The sequence below is a fragment of the Ruditapes philippinarum genome, unplaced genomic scaffold (assembly GCF_026571515.1).
Source record: "Ruditapes philippinarum isolate M1 unplaced genomic scaffold, ASM2657151v2 ctg5017_1_1_1_1, whole genome shotgun sequence".
NCBI lineage: Eukaryota > Metazoa > Mollusca > Bivalvia > Venerida > Veneridae > Ruditapes > Ruditapes philippinarum.
The window spans coordinates 23,897-46,251 of record NW_026864853.1 but is presented as its reverse complement, the minus strand read 5'-3'; the positions used below and the strand labels follow the sequence as shown (position 1 = coordinate 46,251).

The following is a 22,355-nucleotide window of genomic DNA, read 5'->3' as shown; positions in this document are numbered from 1 at the left end:
ATCATATAATAATAATAATAATAATAATAATAATAATAATAATAATAATAATAATAATAATAATAATAATAATAATGATAATAATAATAACAATAACAATAACAATAACAATAATAAAAGAAAAAAAGCGTATACATATTTTCATAACAAGCAAACACTAATTGTTCAATCATGTTCAATCATTAGTGCTGTATAGCGACATTGTAACACATTACAGGGGCGTATAAGGGGGATTGTGACTCGTTGTCAAAGAGTAGCAGTCAGGAGTTTCAGTCATTGTCGTTAGGAGAGGTAAATATGTTAGTCTGATTATCTTTATATATGTGTGATATACGAGTGTTGAATTCAGTTAAAGGAACTCCACTGAGGTTAATAAGCCTTAAAACATAAAATTTAATTTTTAATATATATCAACACGAGCTATTAAAACAGAAATATAAATAAAATATAACTAAGAAACATACAGGAAATACATTGAAAATCGTAGTTTGTGCTATTCTCTGTCCGATTCGAGTGAAAAGCGTTTAAACGCTTTTCAATTTTGGGTCATTTTTCACTATTATAATTATTATTTTGGAAAAACGGAACGAGCTAATGATCTGAAATTTTGCACATAAGTTATTAGTATAGATCTACACCATAATCTCAAAAAAAATATTTCCAGTCCAGTCATGTCAAAAAACCTCAGTGGGACTCCCTTTAATGTAATTGTACTAAAATCTTAGAAGGAACGACAATTTTTTTAATCAAAACAAAATCATCGCATTTTATCTACAGATGAATGATGATTCAAATACAACTATTTTATAGAAATAGAGTTACAGCCAATTTCAAGAACGTTTTGATATAAAACTTTTAGTACCCTAACGTTACTAGTAAATATGGACAAAGCAATACTGAAAAATTTGCTTTAACATGAAAAATCTAGATGTACTGGGAATAAGTATTTTCAGTGCTAACAAAATGTTTTACAATGGATTTTAAGATTTAAAATTTGTGTACAGACAAAATTGGTTTACATATACTTTGTTTCAAATTTAGTTCATGATTTAATATAATTTGTCAAGAAAAAAGTTAACAGAGTTAGTTGTATTAATTATAAAACACCCTCATTTACATATATTCTATTCATATTACGCACTTACTATGTTTATATATTTCTTGACATTTTTTTAATGTTTGAATGCATTTTGTTTTTATTTTAGATGAACAAGAACTTTATGAGACACATACCGGCCGGGGCTCAGGCTGTAAACATCTTAGTTGGGGAAGTTAGTGATCTCGACAAGGTCACAGCTGCTTTTGTAAGACTTCAGGTAACATTCAAAATTAGTAATTGATTTAACAGTTCAGGTAACATTCTACATTAGTAATTAATTGGAAAATAAGGTAAACTTCTACATTAGTAATTGATTTTAGACTTCAGGTAAAATTCTATTTACATGTAAGTAATTGATTTAAGAATTCAGGTTAAATTCTACAAAGCCGGATTATGTCTTATCTTAGAGAACTTATACTTGCTTCCATTTATTTAATGAATGATTTGTTTTCGTCATAATTTGTTGAAAAAATTATGACGTCATTATCCCGCGGAAATGTCGATTGTAAGTAGTAGATATTTCACTTCTTTTTCTGTCATGTTTAAAGGATGCCTGTAACCTTGGAAACATCACGGAAGTCAATTTGGACTCGAAATTCATGTTTGTTATGCTCTGTCCGAGACAATATTTGGGACACTGTATAGAGATGTGTAGATGTATGGGCGCCTTGTTTTCAGACGAGGTATTTATTAGTTATATAATCACTACAAAGTAATTTACACATCATTTTAAAACAAAATTATTCTCATATCAACGGAAGTAATATTTCGCATATACACATTCTGTGATATAATCATTCTTTGATTTATACAGAATTTATTTTAGTTCGATTGTGTATAGGAAGCTATAAGCTTATAGAGTTCGAATCCGTTCCTGGAACCAACCAGTACTGAGCAATGAGTATTAAGTTTCTTGCTCAAGGAAACAACGACTTGCCCCTGACAGGGTTTGAAGCAATGCGGCTAGCAATCATTTGATTACTAGTCCGGCGCGTTTACCACCCGGCCATGCCGCCACTTAATCATTCTTTAATTTAAACTTCCTTTTCTTATTGAATCTAGATGGTCATCTTTGATGGTCAGTTTGACAATTTGAGTAAAAGTCATACAGTTTTTTAAAGAAATGAAGCAAAATTTCCGAACGTACACTTAAACCTTCTACAATATATATACGTTCACATATAGATATTTCGATGTGTTGGATACCGGTGTGAAGATAGATTTGATCTTTTGTGTGGAATACAAGAGTTCTCTGTACATCTAACAGTGTTACCACCAGGTGTGTGGGATTCTTCTACAAGAATAGAACCACCGGATCAACTTCCACCACAGGTAAAAATTAAATCATGTTATGATAATATTAGTAATCTCCTTAGTACACGTGCATAATAAAAAAATCTGTATGAAAAAAATAATTAAATAAACTACGATTAGTAACCACTATATGATTAAATTAATATACATGGTTCATTAAGGACAAAACTGTTGTAGTGAATTTTATTTGACAAGTACATGACTGTCAGTCCCATATTGGACGAGTCGTTAGACGGGTCTGGATCCGGCTGTGCACGAGTCCATTACAATCAGTATTGTACTAAACAATGTGAATGACTCTTTATTTCACAGCATTAACATTTTGGTATTTTTACAGGCTGACATACTATAAGGATTTTAAATTGTGATAACATTTGGTTCAAGCCAGCCACAATTATCACATTCGATTATTTAGTGGTCTTATGTTTTTATGAAGATTTAGTGGTCTTATGTCTTTATGATGATTTAGTGGTCTTATGTCTTTATGGTGATTTAGTGGTCTTATGTTTTTTTATGATGATTTAGTGGTCTTATGTCATTATGATGATTTAGTGGTCTTATGTCTTTATGATGATTTAGTGGTCTTATGTCTTTATGATGATTTAGTGGTCTTATGTCTTTATGATGATTTAGTGGTCTTACTTCTTTATGGTTTTTTAGTGGTATAATGTTATCATGATAATTTCATTTTAAACTGAATACTTTGAACACATTTTATACATCTGAATACATTTTTAAATGTTTATAAATAATTCTATAACTTCATTTATTTATCGCGAAAAGATGTTGTCATATTTATATGTGTAAAGGATTATACTTTCATTCATTTTCACTGAATTCAGTTTTGCCATATTTTATTTCTAATAACATTTAAATTTAAACATTTAAACATTTAAAACTAATGTTTTGCTTAAAGTTTATCAAGAATTACATTGCTATTTATTTTACAAAAGATAAATTTTGTCATATTTTAATAAAGGACTACAGAAAAAATCCGGGACAGATATCTGCCAGTAAACTTTCTATACAAGATAAAGACAAAGTAACTAGAGATGATCACCAGGAAAATAATCCCGATGATTTAACCCTACTACGGACTGGCAGGTAACCCACCATCTTATCCCCCGCCCCCCAAAAAACAAAACAAAAAAACAACAACAACAAAAAACACACAAAAAAGAAACAAAAAAACTAACAACATCAACAACAGCAATAACAACAAACAACCAACAAACAAACGAACGAACGAAATAACATGTACAGTCTCTTTGTGATCATCTATGAAACAAAACCAAAAATAGCCCTACAGTTGTTCGACTCTTTTATTGGTTCTATTTTAATGTATGCAAGTGAAGTATGGGGTTTTCACAAATCAAAAAAGTTAGAAAATATTCATTTGAAATTTTGTAAAACTATTCTTGGTTTTAGAAAATCTACTAGTAACGTAGCTGTGTATGGTGAATTTGGAAGATATCCGTTGTATATAAACAGATATGTCCGAATTGTAAAATTTTGGTTTAAGATAATAAGTTCAAGTAATATTATTATAACTACAATTGTTAATTCATGTATGTCTGATATAAATATAGGGTATACAAACTGGTTTGCAAATGTACGAAGTCTTTTAGAAAAATACGGTTTTTTTTTTTTGATGTATGGTTAAACCCTTTAAGCGTTAGTCAAAATTGTTTTATTGTCGTTTTTAAACAGAGATTAATAGATGAATATTTACAAGAATGGAGAGCTAGTATTAATTGTAATGATGTATTATTTTTTATATAAATCAGTAAAGGACAGTTTTGAAATGTCACCTTATTTAGAAAATATTGTATCAAGAAAACTAAGAATAGCTTTGACAAAACTGCGTATTTCAGCTCATAATATTAGAATACAGACAGGTAGATATTCACGTGAAAGAGTAGAGCGTCATTTAAGATATTGTTTAATTTGCAATACAAATGAAATTGAGGACGAGTTCCATTTTGTGTTTTAGTGTCCTGCATATGAGAGTTTAAGAAATATATATATTAAGAATTATTATAGAAATAGACCAAGTATGTTTAAGTTTACTCAATTATTAAAAAGTGATAAAAATAAAGAAACAATTATGCTTTGTCAATATATTAATGAAGCTTTTAAATTACGATATCAGATTATTAATGCTTAGATATGTATTTCAACCTACTTTTATGTATACCTAACAAGTCCAAACTTATGAAAAGTTTGTTTGTGTATACTACTGTGTATGTAATAGCCACTATGCTTTAATATTTGTGTCATCTCTATTTTGTTTTGTCAATCCAATATAATTATTATGTTTACTTTCATGTCATTGTATTTTTCATGTCATTATATATGTATGCTTGTATATATGTTAATCACGAGAAACTTGTAGTTTAAGTGAAATAAACGTTCTTCTTCTTCTTCTTCTTCTATCTATATATACCAAGAATAATAAACCTAGCGTTAACACTTTTCTACTAATATGTTTGTGATTATATGTATGGTACCAATCTGTTTAACCATTTTTTTACTTCATTTCTTACCAATATATTGTACCAGTCTGTAATGACGTTGTTTATTTTATTTATTATTTCATGTCATATTCAGGTTGTTTGGAGGTTTAATACAGGATATAAAAAGAAAAGTGCCACATTATCTCAGCGACTTTAAAGACGCACTTCACATACAGTGCGTAGCATCATTCTTCTTTCTCTTCCTTGTGACCTTGACACCAAATGTGACCTTTGGAGGTCTACTAGGACATGCTACGGATAATCACATGGTAAGATATAAATGATTCTGTATATAAAAGGATGAGAGGTCTGATTTTCTAATAAAAATACAGATGATTACATGTACGACCTTCTTGTTTCGGTTGTGTTACTATTTGTCCGGATGGTTTACAGGAATACAAATTTATTGGACTCAGCGTGAACAATACAACCCATTAGAAGAAGGCACGGATGATTCTAGTATGATTTCTGCGCGTGCTAGGAAATTAAGCGTAAACAATTCAACCATAGTCCCTGTAAACAACTCAGTATGTGTTTTATAAATAGTTTCTTTTCATGTCCCTCAGTAAGCACTTTTACTTTGGGCTCAATTACTTATCACGATAAATGTCCCCGTCGGTGGCCTTTCATGGACAACAGAAGTATCCATTGCCATTGTCAACGCATTAGCTGTCAAACAAATCCACAGGGCCGTTGTCCTTTATAATCATTACTCCAATCGTTCTGTTTTAAATCCCATTAGTACTACCTCTTCATTGTTCTGTTTGCTGTCCCAATAGACGACCATGCCTTTGTATAACCAGTTTTCTAATCTAATTGGTAAGTTTCCTTATGAACGGTCACTGCTTGTGTCGTAAAAACTAGCATTCGATACTACGTAGTGTAATGGCCATAACACTTTTCATCATAAATGTGCCACTCATTTGTTCTAAAACTGCCCGAAATGGCCCTGCCTGTTGTTCATAAACATACGTCCTATCTTTACAATCAACATTCCTATAAACATCCATCTAAACCTCTTTTTTTGTTGTCAAAGAAAACAGTAGACACTTGGCAATTACTCTGAAAATAACATTGTGACCATTTTTCGGAAATAATAAAAAGGGAAGCATGCAAGCATTTAAATAATACGAAACCAATATGTGCTGTATTTACTGGAATTATTCCTTTTTCGATGATGTAAGTATTTTACAATTATAATGAGTTACGCTTAACAGTCTGCGACTGGCAATTACACGCCAATTTTTTTTTTTTTACTTTTTACTTTTTTTTTCAACCATCTTATCTTAAGTTACATTAACAGATCAATCATCTATAAAAAAAAAACAACAATATTCTGTGTATATCAAATTTAGGGGACAATGGAGTGTATTTTAGCGGCGGCTATATCCGGGGTTGTATTTGCTCTTTGTGCTGGACAACCATTGAATATACTCGGCAGTACTGGACCCATGCTCGTCCTGGAAGGAATTTTATACACGCTTTGCAAGTTCGTATTAATTATAATATGTCAAATGTATTTTGCCAATAAAGATTTCTACATTGTAGATAATAAGTTTAATCTTATGCCATTTGATATAGAGGATCTTGAATGAGTGTTTATGTTGTATTGAATTTATTAAACGAGTCATCTGAAAACGATAAAAACGAGGCTCTGCCGAGTTTTTATCGTTTTCAGATGACGAGTTTAATAAATTTAATACAACATAAATACGAAATTAAGATTCTATTTATAACATGACCAGAAAAAGCGCCCTGATAAACGAAGAAAATAAATTGCTGTGCCTTTTTTCTATATAAGGAGAAATGGGTCGAAGTTGTTATACGGTTTCTGACCCTCATGCGCTAAAAAAGTAGTACTAGTTAAAACAGTTTTTTAAGGAAAAACTATTGTGCTTACTGACATATAATATCACATTTATTTCGTCAAATTCATTACATGTTTTATAGCAATAACAAGACTTAATATCATTCATTTGTAAAAATATCACATTGTCACCATCTTACTCATGACGTCACTGTTCATGTGTGTAAAGTTTGATAACCGGCATCTTGCATATGAACTCGAATTTAATCACTATCGCTGTCTATGTATCGTGCACGTTTGTGGCCTGAATTTTGATTTAATTTGGAGTCATTTTGATGAACATGCACATGAAATGTTCCACCATGTATGGGAGCGCTGAAAATACTCTGAAACCCACCGGATACATGAAGATTGGACCTTGAATCGGTGTTGACATGTGCTGTGTTATGGTTTAACTGTGCAGAATTTGAACACGGATATGGAATGGGATTCGCTGGATTGTTTTCTTTTACATTGGAATGAAGGATGTCGGATATTTGTCTGTGCTGATTCTGATTTATGTGACTATAATTGTTGATGGATGCTATATTCTTATGACCGGATATTTGCATAATTTGGTTAGGAGGAATGTTACTGTCGTTCAATTTTTGAACAAGGTATTTTCGTGCACTGTGATTAGTAAGGCGTTTACTTGGACCATTCTCTTCATCATTGATCCTAGTTTGTTGATTCCGACTGGATTTCGTTTAAACCAGGTGTCACGGGGTGAAGGTAAGTGGATAGTTGTAGTTGCAATATAAAATGGATGGTCAAATTCAGAATAATTCATTGGACGTTTTTCAGCATACAATTTGTAAACGGCAATCGGGCATCGATCACGATTTACAACATTTGCCCACATCTTAGGTTTTATTACCCTCACATCTCTCGGATTTTCACCGGACCGTGTTTTGGTTTGTCTCTCCGAAAATTGTAAGTATTCATGTCCGTTATCATCGGCCATTAATGAAATATCTCCCCAGCACATATCACGGTGTTCTTGACAACTTCTAAGTCCAAAATGTATGGTATTGTACAGCCAAAGTGTTTGAAGTATAGTGTCCGGTGTTCTTGTGCCAAGTTGATCTGAGTTCCATAAATGGTCTATATCTTTGTCAGACAGCGGTTCACTTTTTTTGGCAAAATTCTGGAAACAAAGTGATCCCTCGGAAGCATTAATCACAACAAAATAACATAAGAATTGCAGACTCGGTTTGATTGAGTCTGTACATGAGTGATAATGAATAAGTGCAACATCACTCACGCCCCCTAGCACCGGCTAGTTACCCCTCCCATCTTTTTTAAGCTGTCGTTGTTTCATAGACAGTGTCTCTCGAACTTTAGCAAATCCAGGGCCCAAAGCAATGGTTTGTTCATAACCTTTTCGACGTAACTGCCGATCAAAACTAGATATCATTCCACGCAGGACTGAAGGCTCATACTCGTCTCCATTTTGCTTTCTGACACTGACTAAAAACCGGCAAAGTAATGAGGACAATTCATTTTCTGGAATTTCATAAATTTCACGATTTACGTTTATCTCAGGTTCTTCAAAGAAAGATTTCAGAATTTTCAAATCATTAACAGTTTTTATGAGAGTGTTTTTATTACTTTGCTCGTGGTTAAAGGCGTCAACATCAGAGTCAGAGACAATATTAAATCTGGACCTTGGCCGTGGAGTCTGTTCGGACATAGCGTTCATTTCGTCGGTAGGCACAATCGTCAATCTCTCCCTTTCAAGTTCAACTTCAAAGTTACTGTCAACTAGCCTGACCATGTAGCTCGTGGTGAACCCGCGGTAAACAATCTCAGTGACGATTCCAAGGCCGTGACCGTCGATTCGAACCTGATCGTTGACAGAAATGACATTCGACGCCATATTTGTTTATGTTTTTTGACAGCGCGTAGTGATAGTGATTCGGCTCATTAGCATATTTATTACACTATAGTCTGTCCCATTAAAAATGGAAATGAACTTTTGCATGGTATGAATGAACAAAACGACGTTGAATAAAAATTAAAACTTTTTTGTAAACTAAAAAAAAGTCACCCTCGAGATTTTTCAGGATTTTTCTCTAAAGTGTCAACTTTTCTTGTAAAAGCAAATTTTCATTTCTCTATGGCAAGTCTCTGTTGTTTATTTTCCGTAGCCATTGCCGAAGGATTTAGCTCAATACAGGATTGGAGCAGTACCTCTAGACGCTTGCAGAAATCATGATCACAAAATAGACAAATATCGTTTTTTTCGCTGATTTTAACATTTTTCATGCATTATCATACATAAATCAGTGTGAAAAGATGAATAAGACCTATTAAAGTTCATTCCGTTGCGTAAAAAAACAAGATTTTGGCATTTTACGATTCAAGCGCCTTGTCCGGTATATACCGGAATACGGTATTAAGTGTGGTGCTCCAATCCTTTATTTAGTCTCACTCATTGCCGAAGTACTCTTCATTTGAAGATGAACGGGAGAAAGCACGTGTCATGTTTCTAAAATGTACATGATGTTGTCGGGGTCGTTTCATGATTATTTTACAAAGCTGGATCTATAGGATGTAACAGTTTCGTTGCAATACATGATGGAAAACTTTAAAAAAAAATTAAAAAATGAATAAGCAACAAGAACATCGAGTCACCTGGAGTAGATCTAGAAATTGCACTTACTTTTAAGCTGAATAGAATCCTGAATGTCAAAATAGATCTTTATAAACGTCACGACAAATTCGCATTCTGAAGATTCCTTCATTGCCCGTAGATCCCATTTTTTACTTTGAATCTCCTGAATGGCATGGCTCCCACATTTATGATGATCCAGATTTTTTATAAACTTTTAATCCGTCTCATTATTAAAACACTGTTCCATTTGTGCAGTTATCTGGGTTAGCAAATGAAATATGTAAATGAAACACATAATGATTCAGTATGTTCCAAATCCATAATTCAAGAACGGCCCATCAATTTTAGCTGTCAACATCACAAAGTTCAGAACTCTTGAAAATGGATTCCTGACGAAAAAAACATTATTACGTCAACAACAATTTACGAAATATATATGACGTAACAAAGTGCCTCGCGCTTTTTATGGACGATTCCAGTTGCGGCATTGACAGAGGGCGGTTAGGCATATGTAACCTCAAACTTATAATTTTAAGCGTTGAGATAAATTTGTCTTCATGGCATTTAAATAATTTTTGTATACCCAGATTTGGCAGTAATTGTTAAAATAACACCTTCAATACATCTTCCATTAATTCACATATAACATTCGTTTTGATTTTATGTTTTTAAACTATTTTATATATTTCTCAGAAATGATTTCCCTACTGTACATATTATCTCGTTATTCAAGACTTCTGTAAATCCTACCCTTTTAGCTGCAAAATATACCATATGCGGTGTTTTTTTTCTCCCGCGAAAGATATAGCTATTGTTTTTTCACTGATTATTTTAAAATTTTAGGAAGGCTAAAATAATTGAGGTCATCACTCTGTGTTTCTCTTTGACTCGATCTCCCCTTCATATTAACATAGTATGTAACACGTTGAGTCTACAAAAAAAACAACAAACAAACAAACTTTTTGTCCCTTAATGAACGCTCCAATTCAACAAACTTATTCTTTTATCAAATTACTGCCGGTATTTCTAGATATTTTGTTAAATTGTGAGACGGAAAATTAAATCTGTTTAAAATTACGAGCTTAAAGTTTATAGGCCTACATTTGGTTGCTCAAACTAGAAAGCATGTTTATATTCCTATAATTTATATTTTTCCTCGCACGCGAGTCTGTGTTCTCTCATTATCAAATGAGCTAGTTAAAGTAGACACTGTGCAAACCAACAATGAACATATAGTGAATCAATTCCCCTTTCTGTATATTCCTTGTTAGACTTGCATGATAATTTAGTATTTGTTGGCGATCTCTAACGTCAGGTTTCTGTTGTGAAAGTTAAAATCTACGAAAAGGTTTAGCGCACGGACATCGCACCCGAAATAAGAAGGGTAACATATTTTTGTATCCCATCAGTCCTGGTTAATTTAATTATTTTTAAATAGACGTGATACATACTAATGGACGGAATTCAGACAACTACATAATTGTGTAAATTAAACATTAGCTTTAGTCTTCTAGTTAGTGTTCCCGTTCCCCTACGACGGGTGGCGGTATTCAAGATACGCACTTGATTGAAACGCTATCTAATCAAATCACTTCATTGGTCTTTTTCTCTTAATAATATAAAATACGACAGTATATCATGGTAATTATATAATTATATAAATCTTTGTGTGTTATAATTTAAAAAACGGCTACTGATATTTCACTTCAAATGATTTTAACATGATTATTTTAAATAATGGTTTGCTATTAAAATTGCCTTTTTGACACCAACTTCGTTCTCATTTTAATGATAACATTCAGCTATTGATCAGCAAGTAAATAAGAATAATCAAATTTTTATAATTACCGAATACATTTCACGCTAATTGTGAGACGAACCCTAAATAACGTCTGTATGGGCGCCGCCATTTTGAAATGGACGTCACGTCAGGTTACAACGTAAGTCAACGGGGAAAAATATAATTTTAACATTTTGACAATATTTCTGACTTTATGGAAAAAATGAAAAACATGCCTAGAGATATTGACGTCAGCCTTAACATGACATTAATTAAAGTGATTTTACTATTATATTTAATAAAAAATGAAATATTCAAATTTGGTGGGACAGACTATAGTGTATTACTGACCCATTTAATACGTAAAATAATGAATGGGTTTACAACACTCCTGCAGCGTGGGTCATGTTATAAATACATGTAGATGGTAATATATAAATGTTAACTATGATTTTTCTAAACAATAACCTTGTTGTATTGGTGTCACGTAAGTTCTTTTCATTCGTGTGCGCGATAATCAAACAGAAAGTGTTTTACGAATATATCTGATCATATAGAATAATATTTGTATAGACTTACATTCCATGTTTTTATTTCATGCGTTAAAATGTGTTTTCAAACCATTTCGAGTTTTAACAATGATGGCAGTTTATAAAATCTCATGTTTTTTTTCCTTTGTGTTTTTGTATCATTCCGTGTTTTATTACTTTATGGACCAGTAGTGGGATTTTCATTCTCATTACGTGACTTATTTATATATTCATTTATTTATTTATTTAAATATATTTATTTATAATTTCAGGGATCTGGAGTGGGATTTTCTGCCATTTCGTGTCTGGGTAGGATTTTGGACCGGTTTATTTATTTTAATTATAGTTGCTCTTGACCTAAGTGCATTGGTTCGTTACATCACCAGGTTTACAGAGGAAAGTTTTGCGTGTCTGATTGCTCTAATCTTTATCTACGAAGCTTTCAAGAAGACTTATGAAATAGAGAGTGAGGCACCGGTACAATTCAGTCCTCGTTCTAACGACGTAGACTGCCTATGTATAATTTATAACTCTAGTAATAGCAATCAGTTAGCTGAATCTCTCAAACATGCTCGCACGGGTCTAACATCAATGAATGTTTCCACATCATTGAATTCAAGCACGGGTTTAGAATCAGCTGCAGAGACACAATGTTCAAAGTTAAGCGGGACTATAACCGGTGAAACTTGTCAGGACAATTACGTACCCGATGTGTTCTTCTTCTCGGTGATTCTGTTTCTGGGAACATATTTCTTGGCAACAATTCTCGTCAATTTCAGACACAGTCTGTTTTTCCCAACATTTGTAAGTACAGTTGTAAATGTCTCGCCTTCTTTTTTTCAAATATTGTATCCTCTTTGTTCAGTGTACGCATCTATATAGAGTTACAACGATTCTTATTGCTTTAAGTTACCAATGTATTATGAATGATATAAGCCGCGACATGACAAAACCAACATAATGCGTTTGCGACCAGCATGGATCCAGACCAGCCTGCGCATCCGCACAGCCTGATCAGGATCCATGCTGTTCGCTTACAAACTCTATAACAAGTAGAGAAACTGATAGCATATAGCACGGATGCGTAGGCTGGTCTTGATCCATACTGGTCGCAAACCCATTATGTTGGTTCTGTCATGGCGCGGCTCAAAAATTATATCTTTACTTGTTAAGGTTAATAGGGTATGTAAGTCTCGTCATGTGACTTGCGAGATTTCACGATATTTTGCACTTCCGGGTACAAACAAATATCAACAACATTGCTTATCTATATTGGGTAATACTTGTATGCCGGTGGGAAAGTAAAACTTACACGGAAAAACAAAGGATATGTGGAAATTGGCAGAGTTTTTTGTTTTGTAACGAAATGCAAATAGTTTCATCTTGTGAACAAGTATCAATGAAAGACAACTTCGTATAATCTTCAGGTGGGTGTGTCATTTCGAATTCAGTTTATCACAATAAATGTTGTAATATTTTCATGTCCATGAATATCTAATAAATTTGTTATCTGATACATCATCATTCGCATCTAACTTCAGACTGGTGAATTTGATTTTATCAATTTTCTATAGCGCTACCTGATTATCTCTCAGAAGTATATAATATTTAGAAATTTCGGACAGCGCATATTTCGGATAAAACGTTTCAATATGATTATCGGTGTGTTTTAGTTGAATATATTTTCTTCTAACTGAAAATATTGTTTATTATTATTATTATCTTTATATAGCACAAATAGTCAAGCTGTATAGTACCAATTTAAATTGTCATAAAATTTAATGAAATATTTTGCTTGTGTAGATATTTAGACTGAGGACAGTGGTGAGATGAAAGACGTCAGTATCCGATGTAAATACACATGCATGCTCTGCTGTAAAATCGTTTTGGTAAGAAATATATACTTAAAGCTACTTCAACTACATTAATGAAAAGTAAATATTCTTGTATAACATAATGTTCTCGTTTTTGTAAATAATTATACAGTGTAGCTAAATAAACAAACAGTATGGCATATGTAGTTAATTCAGGTAAAATGCTGTTTAAAGTATTTTTCTCATTTTTTCTAAATCATGTTCAGTAAATAGTTAAAAGAACTTAGTCACTTTCACATTTTTAAAGATCAGTTGTCAAAGCAAATCTACAAAAGCTAGGACACCAAGAAGTGTTTCTTCCTTTTCAACATTATTTTCTATTCAAAACAATATGAAAATGCTTAAAATTTATAGCTGACCAATTATTATTGCTTTCAACTCGTGATAAATTTTCTTTATATGCAGGTATGTGATTTCATGGTTGGATCTTGAGTACTTGTCATGGCTCTTGATTTATTTTGGAGTATTCACCATCAGATTAGAAACCAAATAGTGATACCACCAGACATAGTTGAAAGGAAATGTCCATACACAGTCTTGGAGTACATAGTGGTAGAGACATGGCAGTCCATTACAGATTTTGACTGAATTAAAGCTTCTTAAAGCTCCATGTCTTGTGTAAACTGTCTAACTGAATGTTTGTATTCTAATAAAAACTAAGGTTGGAGACATTTCAAAGATATATGTCAGTGTAAAAATGTTAAACAAAATATCTGTCTTTGTTAGAAATAAATAACCTGTCTTTGTGAGAAATAAATAACCTGTCATTTGTAACTTTGTATTAACTTAATCATCCAAAGACAATTTATCTTCTGCAAATGGCTGTCCAAAACAGTTTCAACCAGGCATCATGTAGTTTCAAAACAGTTAAGATAAATATGTTTTAAATAGACTTGTAAGGTGACAAGAATGGTAAAAAGATAAATGATCTGCATTAAAATGTTTCTATCTTGATTGAGTTTCATTTCATACTATCACCATACATACAATCTAGCCATTGCTGTTAGAGAATTAAAGTACACAGTGACACTTATTTTGCAGATGAACCCTTATGATCAAGTACTGCTATAAATATATGCCAAATAGTAGAAACAAAAAACAGTTCATAAGTTTGATAAACTTTTATTTTTACACAATTTATAGTGCACTGCTTAGCATATATATCACACTGATATTCCAGTGGAAGAAAAACTTCAGGAAAGCACTGGAAATTATTATTAGTTATTTAGACAGTGTAACTTTACACTGTGAATGTCTACTGATACAAGAATAAGAATATTTCCTTTTACAAATGTAAAGACTTTGAAAATTAACATGAACAAATTTTCATAGAGTTATAAATCATATTCTAATTAAAAAATGGTCAGCTTGATATCAAAGCTTTGAATGCAAATTTGTGAGCTTGTCAATGATTACCTCACAATATTAGTAGTAGATGATATGTAATTTTTTTGCTATTTCTTTTTCATCTTTACTTCATAGTCATTTAATGTCCATAATGACATATGACTTTACTGTGATTCCATGAAAATTCCTAATCTCTGGTGTGTTTTCTACTTTGGTATATATAGAGTAACTATCTACATGTAGTTTTAATACTTAAAACTGCAATGAAATGTGGATATTTTACTCTGTTTCTATCATTGTGACATTAACAAGTTAACAAGATTATGGAATCATAGTGTCAAACAACATAAAATCATACTCTTTTACATTAAGATTTTTGTGCTGGATGTCATTCATCTTCTTCAGGAAAGTACATTTGACTTATCTCAATGGCTTATATTAAACTAATATTTCACAGTAACTGTGTGTTCTCTGATATCATTCTCAAATTAAGGAACTGGAAGATGGTAGTTGCAATAAAGGTCTTCATGGACAAATTCTCCTTCATCTTTTTCCTTTTTATCTGCAAAATGAAAAATCAAAAACTATGTTGTTACAAATGTAAGACCTGAATATATTTCACTGAGTAAAATACTAGAAATGATATTTACATTAGTCTTAATAAGCTGGTCATGATTAAATTTCATATTTGAAGTAAATAAACATTAAAGATAAACAACAACACATAATATATAACAGTCAAAAATATTGATCTTCTTGAATGTGAAACATGACTGTTTTTCATGTTTTATTTACTTATCAATTATCATGCAGTGAAATCCAAAATTATTAAAATATTTTGATAATTGTTTATCTCTCCGATCTCAACTAAAAATTAAACAATTATTTTACATGTATTTACCTTTGATGTATAGATATTTCAGGATCATAGGCAGTGCAAACAGTTGATTAATGGTCCATAGTGAACAACTGTATATTCTATACTTGTCATATACCTCCCTGTCTACACATCTGAAATGTTTTATTCAAATATTAAATTTTTTAATTCAATCATAATTTGCTAGGTACCATATTAACATGTATATATAATTGAAAAAGGAAGAGAATAAAAAAAAGAAGTGTTAGTGCCTTGATACTTTTCTCCATAGTTAGAAATGGAACAATACTATTAAACTTTTAATAAATCTATGATCTATCCATCTAATTTTTATTTAATAATCAAAACTCTTACTTGGGACCTGGGTTTTATTATACTAATGTAAGTAATTGAAATCTTGATAAAATGGAAGGGAAGAAATATCCGAATTACTGTGCAATGTCCGAATTTTGTATAACTTTAATATACACTAGAATTAAAGTGTTTCTCCATTGTTTATTTCAATAAGTTAAAATGGTTTGAATAAATTTCTCACATCAGTAGTTTTAAAACAATACTAAACGCTAAACAACTAGAATTCACTAACTTGACAAAACATCCGAAACAATTGTCACTATCCGAAAATAAACTAGTTTTATTAAACTTTATAAATCCCTCGTTTTTCCGTCAGATAATTGACCTACCTGCATTTTTTGACCCGTGCTTTCCATTCCTTCAAATCTGAAGAGGACCGAAACAAATTTAACTTCTATATCTCTCGAGTTCTTCGGGTTACCTATATGCGTAACGGTAAATAAGTCTGCCGATGTACCCGGAAGTGGTAAATCGAAAGTGAAAGTAAACGAGACTTACGGGCCCTATTGGCTTATTACATAAGACATTTACTTTAAACTAAGAATTTCAATTATCCGAGACTGATTTATGACATGAATGAATTGTGTTAATATATAAAATAAATGACTATTGACGGTTGTCTGGGTAATTTCCTTCTTTTTAACTTGATGAAATTAAGCACAAATTAACCAACGGATGTTGATCCGGACTTAGTTAAATGAATTCAAACGTAAAGTAGCCGAGAGTTCAAAACGCTTTACACTACATTGTAATTCTCATATGTCTACTTGGATACTACAACCAGCTAAAAACAGTTTATTTTTTTATTTTTCTTAAGACATATTAAAAGACACTAATTTCTCTAAACAGGAAACATTTTAACTTGTATTTTGTTTGTTGTAGGTACGACAAAATGTTAGTGACTTTGCTGTTCTAATTTCCATTGTTGCCATGGTTACATTAGATGCTGTATGCGATCTTCCTACACCAAAACTTCATGTACCTGAAGAATTCAAGGTATGGTGAGCATTGACACTTTTGATAAATAACAATAAAACAATAAGATAAAATGTTAACAAATTAATAATAATGAAAATAACATGTGTTACGAGGCTATCTGATTTGTACGAGGGGGCGTGGACCACGAGTATAAATCAGATTGCCGACTGTTTTGATGTCTCTTTGTATCCTAGGCAAAAATAAAAACACATTTCCTGTTGTCACAATATGAAACCCCAGAAAAAAGTATTCAATAAACGAACATCGGAATTTCTTTTGCTATCCCTTTCCCTGCCGTTATAATCAGAAAACCCCAGAAAATAGGTATGCTCTGGAGTGCGGATAACTAATACCTGCACCCCAGTTAACGCACTGTGAATGTATATGTGTACGAATTAACTCTGAAACATTTTCAACAAAATTAAGGTTCCCAAACTATGATACATCTCCGTCCTACCCTTGTCATATCCTGTATGTTGAATGTAGATAGTAATATGGAGATATCATTGGTGTAAAAACATTGGAAATATAAGGTTCACATGTAGCTTTTAAGCAATTAAAACTGTATGATTTTGTTTTAGCAATTTAGGAATGAAAACATCATGTATACACAATAATTTCATATCAAACATGCTGTTTACATGCTTAACGCACCAAGTTTTTTCATTATTTCTCCAACAACGATGATATATTGCCAGGGAGAACTTCTGTAAAGGTTATCATGGTTATAGCAATATCGATTTGATGACAAATGTTTATTTTAGACTTACTAATGACGTCATTGTCCATTAACACAGTCATTAAAATACCGGATATACTGACAGCTTTTAGCAAGGTGTTTATATTGTTTTATATGATACATTTATATATTACTAAGATTTTGAATGTTGTTTCATAGATTGGTATCATCATGATATCATAATATGATCAGTACATCATCATCATCATCACCATCATTTTCTTTATCATCGTCATCACCAGTGAATCACCAGCATTATCATCATCATCTGTATCATCATCATCATTATCAATCGGAAATATTGAAATCCATTCCTTACAATTTAAAAGGCCTCAAATTTAAGCAAGTTATATTAAGAAAATCTCTGAGGATTTTTGATGTTATACTATTTCTTATCCAACTGTTTAAAACCGAATGAGAAAAATCTGATCAATCTTTTATAATGAATATCCGACTTTATGTAATTTATTACATATATAATAACAATGATATTATGTGTTAATAACGATAATTATGGAGGTGGTTATAAGTATTGATTTTATAATGTTGATGATGATGAAGAGGGACGTGATGATAGCTATGATTTTGATGATGAAAAGGATGATGATGATGATGATTATGACAATGATGATAAAGATTAAAATTATGATTTTGATGATGAAATAGTGATAAAAATTGATGATGATAATGTTTATAATGATGATGATGATACAGGCGATGATTATTATGTTGTTGAAAATGAAGATGACTTTTCATGATGATGATGAATATAATGATAATTAGATTTTTGATGATGATGGATTCGGTGAAGACTTTGACGATAATTGACTAGATGATGATTTTAATGCAGATGATTTCTTAAAGGTGATGATAGGAGTATTAAGGATTTTGATGATGATGATGATGGTGATAGAAACGATTGTTATAGAAATGATGATTTTAATTTTGATGATTGTTATGATGATGATTTTGAAGACGATGATGACGGATGTGATGCTTTATATGACTATGATGATAACAGTTATGTGAATGCAGATAATGATGATAATTATGATAGTGATGATGATATAAGAATTGGTGGCCCTATCAGCAAAGAAATTTGCAAGGCAACATTGCCTTGGTGACAGCATTATTTAACAAACTTATTGACCGGGAGGCTTAATTTGTTTAAGCGAAGCATCACTTTTTAAGCCGAGGCATGTCGTTAACAGATAATAACAGGTACAACACGATGGATAATGCTATCTGGACAGCTACATCCGTCGAGAGCTTAATGCGGCGTAAAAGAGCTTATTTTGAATCATTCGGAAACATTTAGTACTGTAAAACGTTTTATTATAAACGCTGTATGGTCCTTTTAAACTCACTTATAGAATGACTTACTCATTAGTCAATGCATAGTGAGTGTACATAATATATGGTGGTAGACTGGTGGTTGTGGTGCTTTTCACTCCGGATCACGTCAGTAAGCCGCATTGAATTTACTAGAGCACAGTTCAGCCACCACGATCGTTCCTGGACAGGCTGTCAGACAGTTTACCAATCTTAGTTACACTTTTGTAAGAAACTGAGACTTCTGTTCTTACCAGAGCAAAGGTACAGTGCGGATGACTGTAGAAAAGATTTCATGATCAATCACAACAAAAGTGTCCTGCACCGTCCGGGAATCGAACCCGGTTTGCCCGATTCACAGTCCAACGGTCTACCTATTGAGCTAACTGGGCGGTTAAACATAATATATAGGCACATTGCTTATAACAAACAAAGAACAACCATTAAGTATTATATTTATATTTATTTTTGTAAGTTTATATTCGATAAAAATAAATATTGACATGCAACATAACTTCACATGAATAAACAGATGAAACCATATCTATTAAAGGTCATGTCATATATATGGTTTCAAGAATTATAACTAGATTAATAAAAAAATGAAATAGTACAAAGATGGTGGTTAAAAACAACAACTTTCTTAACAATTTAACAGTTGCTACTGTGATACATATTTACACTTTCACGTAATACGCCTATATATATACTTTCATGTGATACAAATATATACTTTCATGTGATACGCATAAAAAATTTACACTTTCATGTGATACGCATACATACTTTCATGTGATACACATTTACACCTTCAAGTTATACAGATGTATGAAAGCCTCCTATATAGTTTATTGTGTGTAACACTGTCAGTAATGAATCAATGTGGTGCTTTTATCACTTAGCAAAACAACATCTATGACCAGTGCGCTACATTAGATCTACAATGTACAATCTATATCAATTTCGCTATAAGAAATCCATGACAATGCCGCAATGTGAAGTCAACGGCGACCTTGCTTCCCTAACTATATGGCAATTCCGCAACATGAAATATATGGCAATGGATCTCTATATAATCTACGGCGTTTCCATTTCATGAAATGTATGGCAATTTCGCTACATTAAATCATGATTCCACGTCTGTCAGTCCTTCATATCATACAGTATTATGGTCTTAAATGATAAATACCGGAACGTAAAGTATATCTCCCTGCTCCATGTTATTGTTATAATCGTTCGTAACAGAATTATTCTTATGTATATACATAAAGTCACAATCTCGGCGTAAGAAAAGGCCAAAACACGGTTTCAAAAGACGCCTGTGAAAACACAATTTGTTTTTCAATCTCTTGTGGCCGATATTCAAAACTGCTGCGACTATATTATAAAATGTCAGCACCCGCATCACCACTGATCCGATCTTTCAGAAATTATATCGTGCTTGGCATCAATGAATTTTTCCATTCAAGTGTATCCTGAAGACTTTTTGCTTCAAACATAAATGAGTCCCCAGGAGATGACATTTTGACGGCAGAAATAGTTATTTTGTTTGATCGTTCGTCAACTGAAACCACACACTTTTTTAGCCTCAGATACCCGTGCATTTTTGTAAAGCCGGAGTCCGAGTATATATGTGCGTGATGATCCTGCTCGCTGCGGAATACTTTCATGTACATTCTATGTTTCACTGTCTTGTTATTTGTGGAAAGTAAAACAACAATTTCTCCTGAGTTTACGTCAATACGCGAACTAATAGCATCCCTTCTTTTAATACATCTTTCATACACAGCTAAATCTCCGATATGAGTGACCACCATTCTGAGTGTATTATCCCCACACAGATATACTGCTTCTGAAAATTGATAGCTCAAATTTATAAGACAAAGTTTTGATGTTGCAATGCCGCATGCAATACTCGTAATAACATTTGTTGAACGCAATAGATATTTTTATATCACTAAGAATAGGTTTATTTACGTATTAATAGCGGATGTTTACCAGCATTTACGTATACAGTCAAAATAAAAGTCAGACCAAAATATACCCAGTGCTAATATACATTATCGCTATTCTATATGAATTTCTAATGTAAAGTTAAGAAGCGACCTTCACATTACTGGGCTTTTCTATTATTAAACTATTATTTTTGTATTTGTTAGCGATCTAAAAAAAACTTTGAACGTAGTCTAGCGTTAATATTCATTCATAAAAAAGAGAACACGAAAAAGGAAACAATATATAAAAACATTCTAAAAATTGAAGGAAGCGATTGTATTTTGACCATTTTATTATTACTTCTTTGATTATACATGGCATTGAAAAAATAACAATAAACAACAAAAAAAAATAATAAACAAAAAAAATAACCCTAAACCCCCCATCCCCCCGAATTTTTTTTTAAAAAACATAAACAAAATATAAACAACAAACAAAACAGCAAACAAACAAAAATCTTTTTTTTAAATATTTATCTATTTTCTTATTTATTTAACTTGATATGTTATCAATATTGTTAAAAAATATAAAACATTTCATTTATGTGTTTATGATTTAATTGGTTAATTTTATATCTGAGTAATACAAATCAATGCACCAAATAAAGTTATAGCAAGATATTGATCCGCCGGTACAATTTTTATAATAAAGTAAAACACGTATAAAACACGAAATGGCTAATCTCCCTTGAATTTTTTTCACCGTCGGGAATCAAAGACAAGTTTATCCTGTATACATGAACGTGCATGGGTAATAAAAAAATAACTAATATAAATCTGTTCAAAACCTAATGTGACAAGTATTTATAAGAGTTTGATTTACACACAGAAGGTGGGGAAGAAATATTTATATGGAGGTAAGGACAGGTAAAAATTGATTGTGATGGGTTGATAACAAATAATTTTGAGAACATAAAGGAAAACTGTATTTTAAAATGTAACTTAAAACAATCATGCTGCCCTTTAATATAGCATAAAAACAATTTTTGGGAAAATGTAATATTGCTTCAACATAAAATTGAGAACTTTTAGCAGTAAACAAGTTGTTTTGACAGTGACGTTAATGTTGACTTAATAAACGTATGATACCATTATAGTAAACGGTTTCCAAGAAAAAAAATAAAAAAAATAATACAATTTTGTTTTACAAATTGTTAA

The 22,355-nt window shown here is 31.8% G+C and overlaps 1 protein-coding gene and 2 long non-coding RNA genes across 4 annotated transcripts in view; 2 read left to right on the top strand and 1 right to left on the bottom strand.

Annotated features, from left to right (window-relative positions):
- The window catches only part of LOC132727045 (electrogenic sodium bicarbonate cotransporter 1-like), a 47,534-nt gene that overhangs the window by 14,020 nt on the left and 11,159 nt on the right, over nt 1-22,355 (top strand). For both annotated transcript variants that reach the window (XM_060712456.1, XM_060712455.1), the window contains exons 5-13: nt 218-291; nt 1,206-1,316; nt 1,648-1,782; nt 2,285-2,431; nt 3,393-3,517; nt 5,024-5,198; nt 6,285-6,418; nt 11,975-12,506; nt 17,037-17,150. In XM_060712456.1, the coding sequence (XP_060568439.1) occupies nt 218-291; nt 1,206-1,316; nt 1,648-1,782; nt 2,285-2,431; nt 3,393-3,517; nt 5,024-5,198; nt 6,285-6,418; nt 11,975-12,506; nt 17,037-17,150 (1,547 nt within the window). The remainder of the gene's footprint in view (nt 1-217; nt 292-1,205; nt 1,317-1,647; nt 1,783-2,284; nt 2,432-3,392; nt 3,518-5,023; nt 5,199-6,284; nt 6,419-11,974; nt 12,507-17,036; nt 17,151-22,355) is intronic.
- Nucleotides 12,882-14,350, top strand: LOC132727048 (uncharacterized). Its single transcript, XR_009625284.1, has 3 exons — nt 12,882-13,129; nt 13,506-13,591; nt 13,982-14,350. It is a non-coding gene; the product is annotated as an uncharacterized LOC132727048 (long non-coding RNA).
- LOC132727047 (uncharacterized) lies at nt 14,683-16,655 on the bottom strand. Its single transcript, XR_009625283.1, has 3 exons — nt 16,484-16,655; nt 15,825-15,934; nt 14,683-15,485 (listed from the first exon to the last, which is right to left on the bottom strand). It is a non-coding gene; the product is annotated as an uncharacterized LOC132727047 (long non-coding RNA).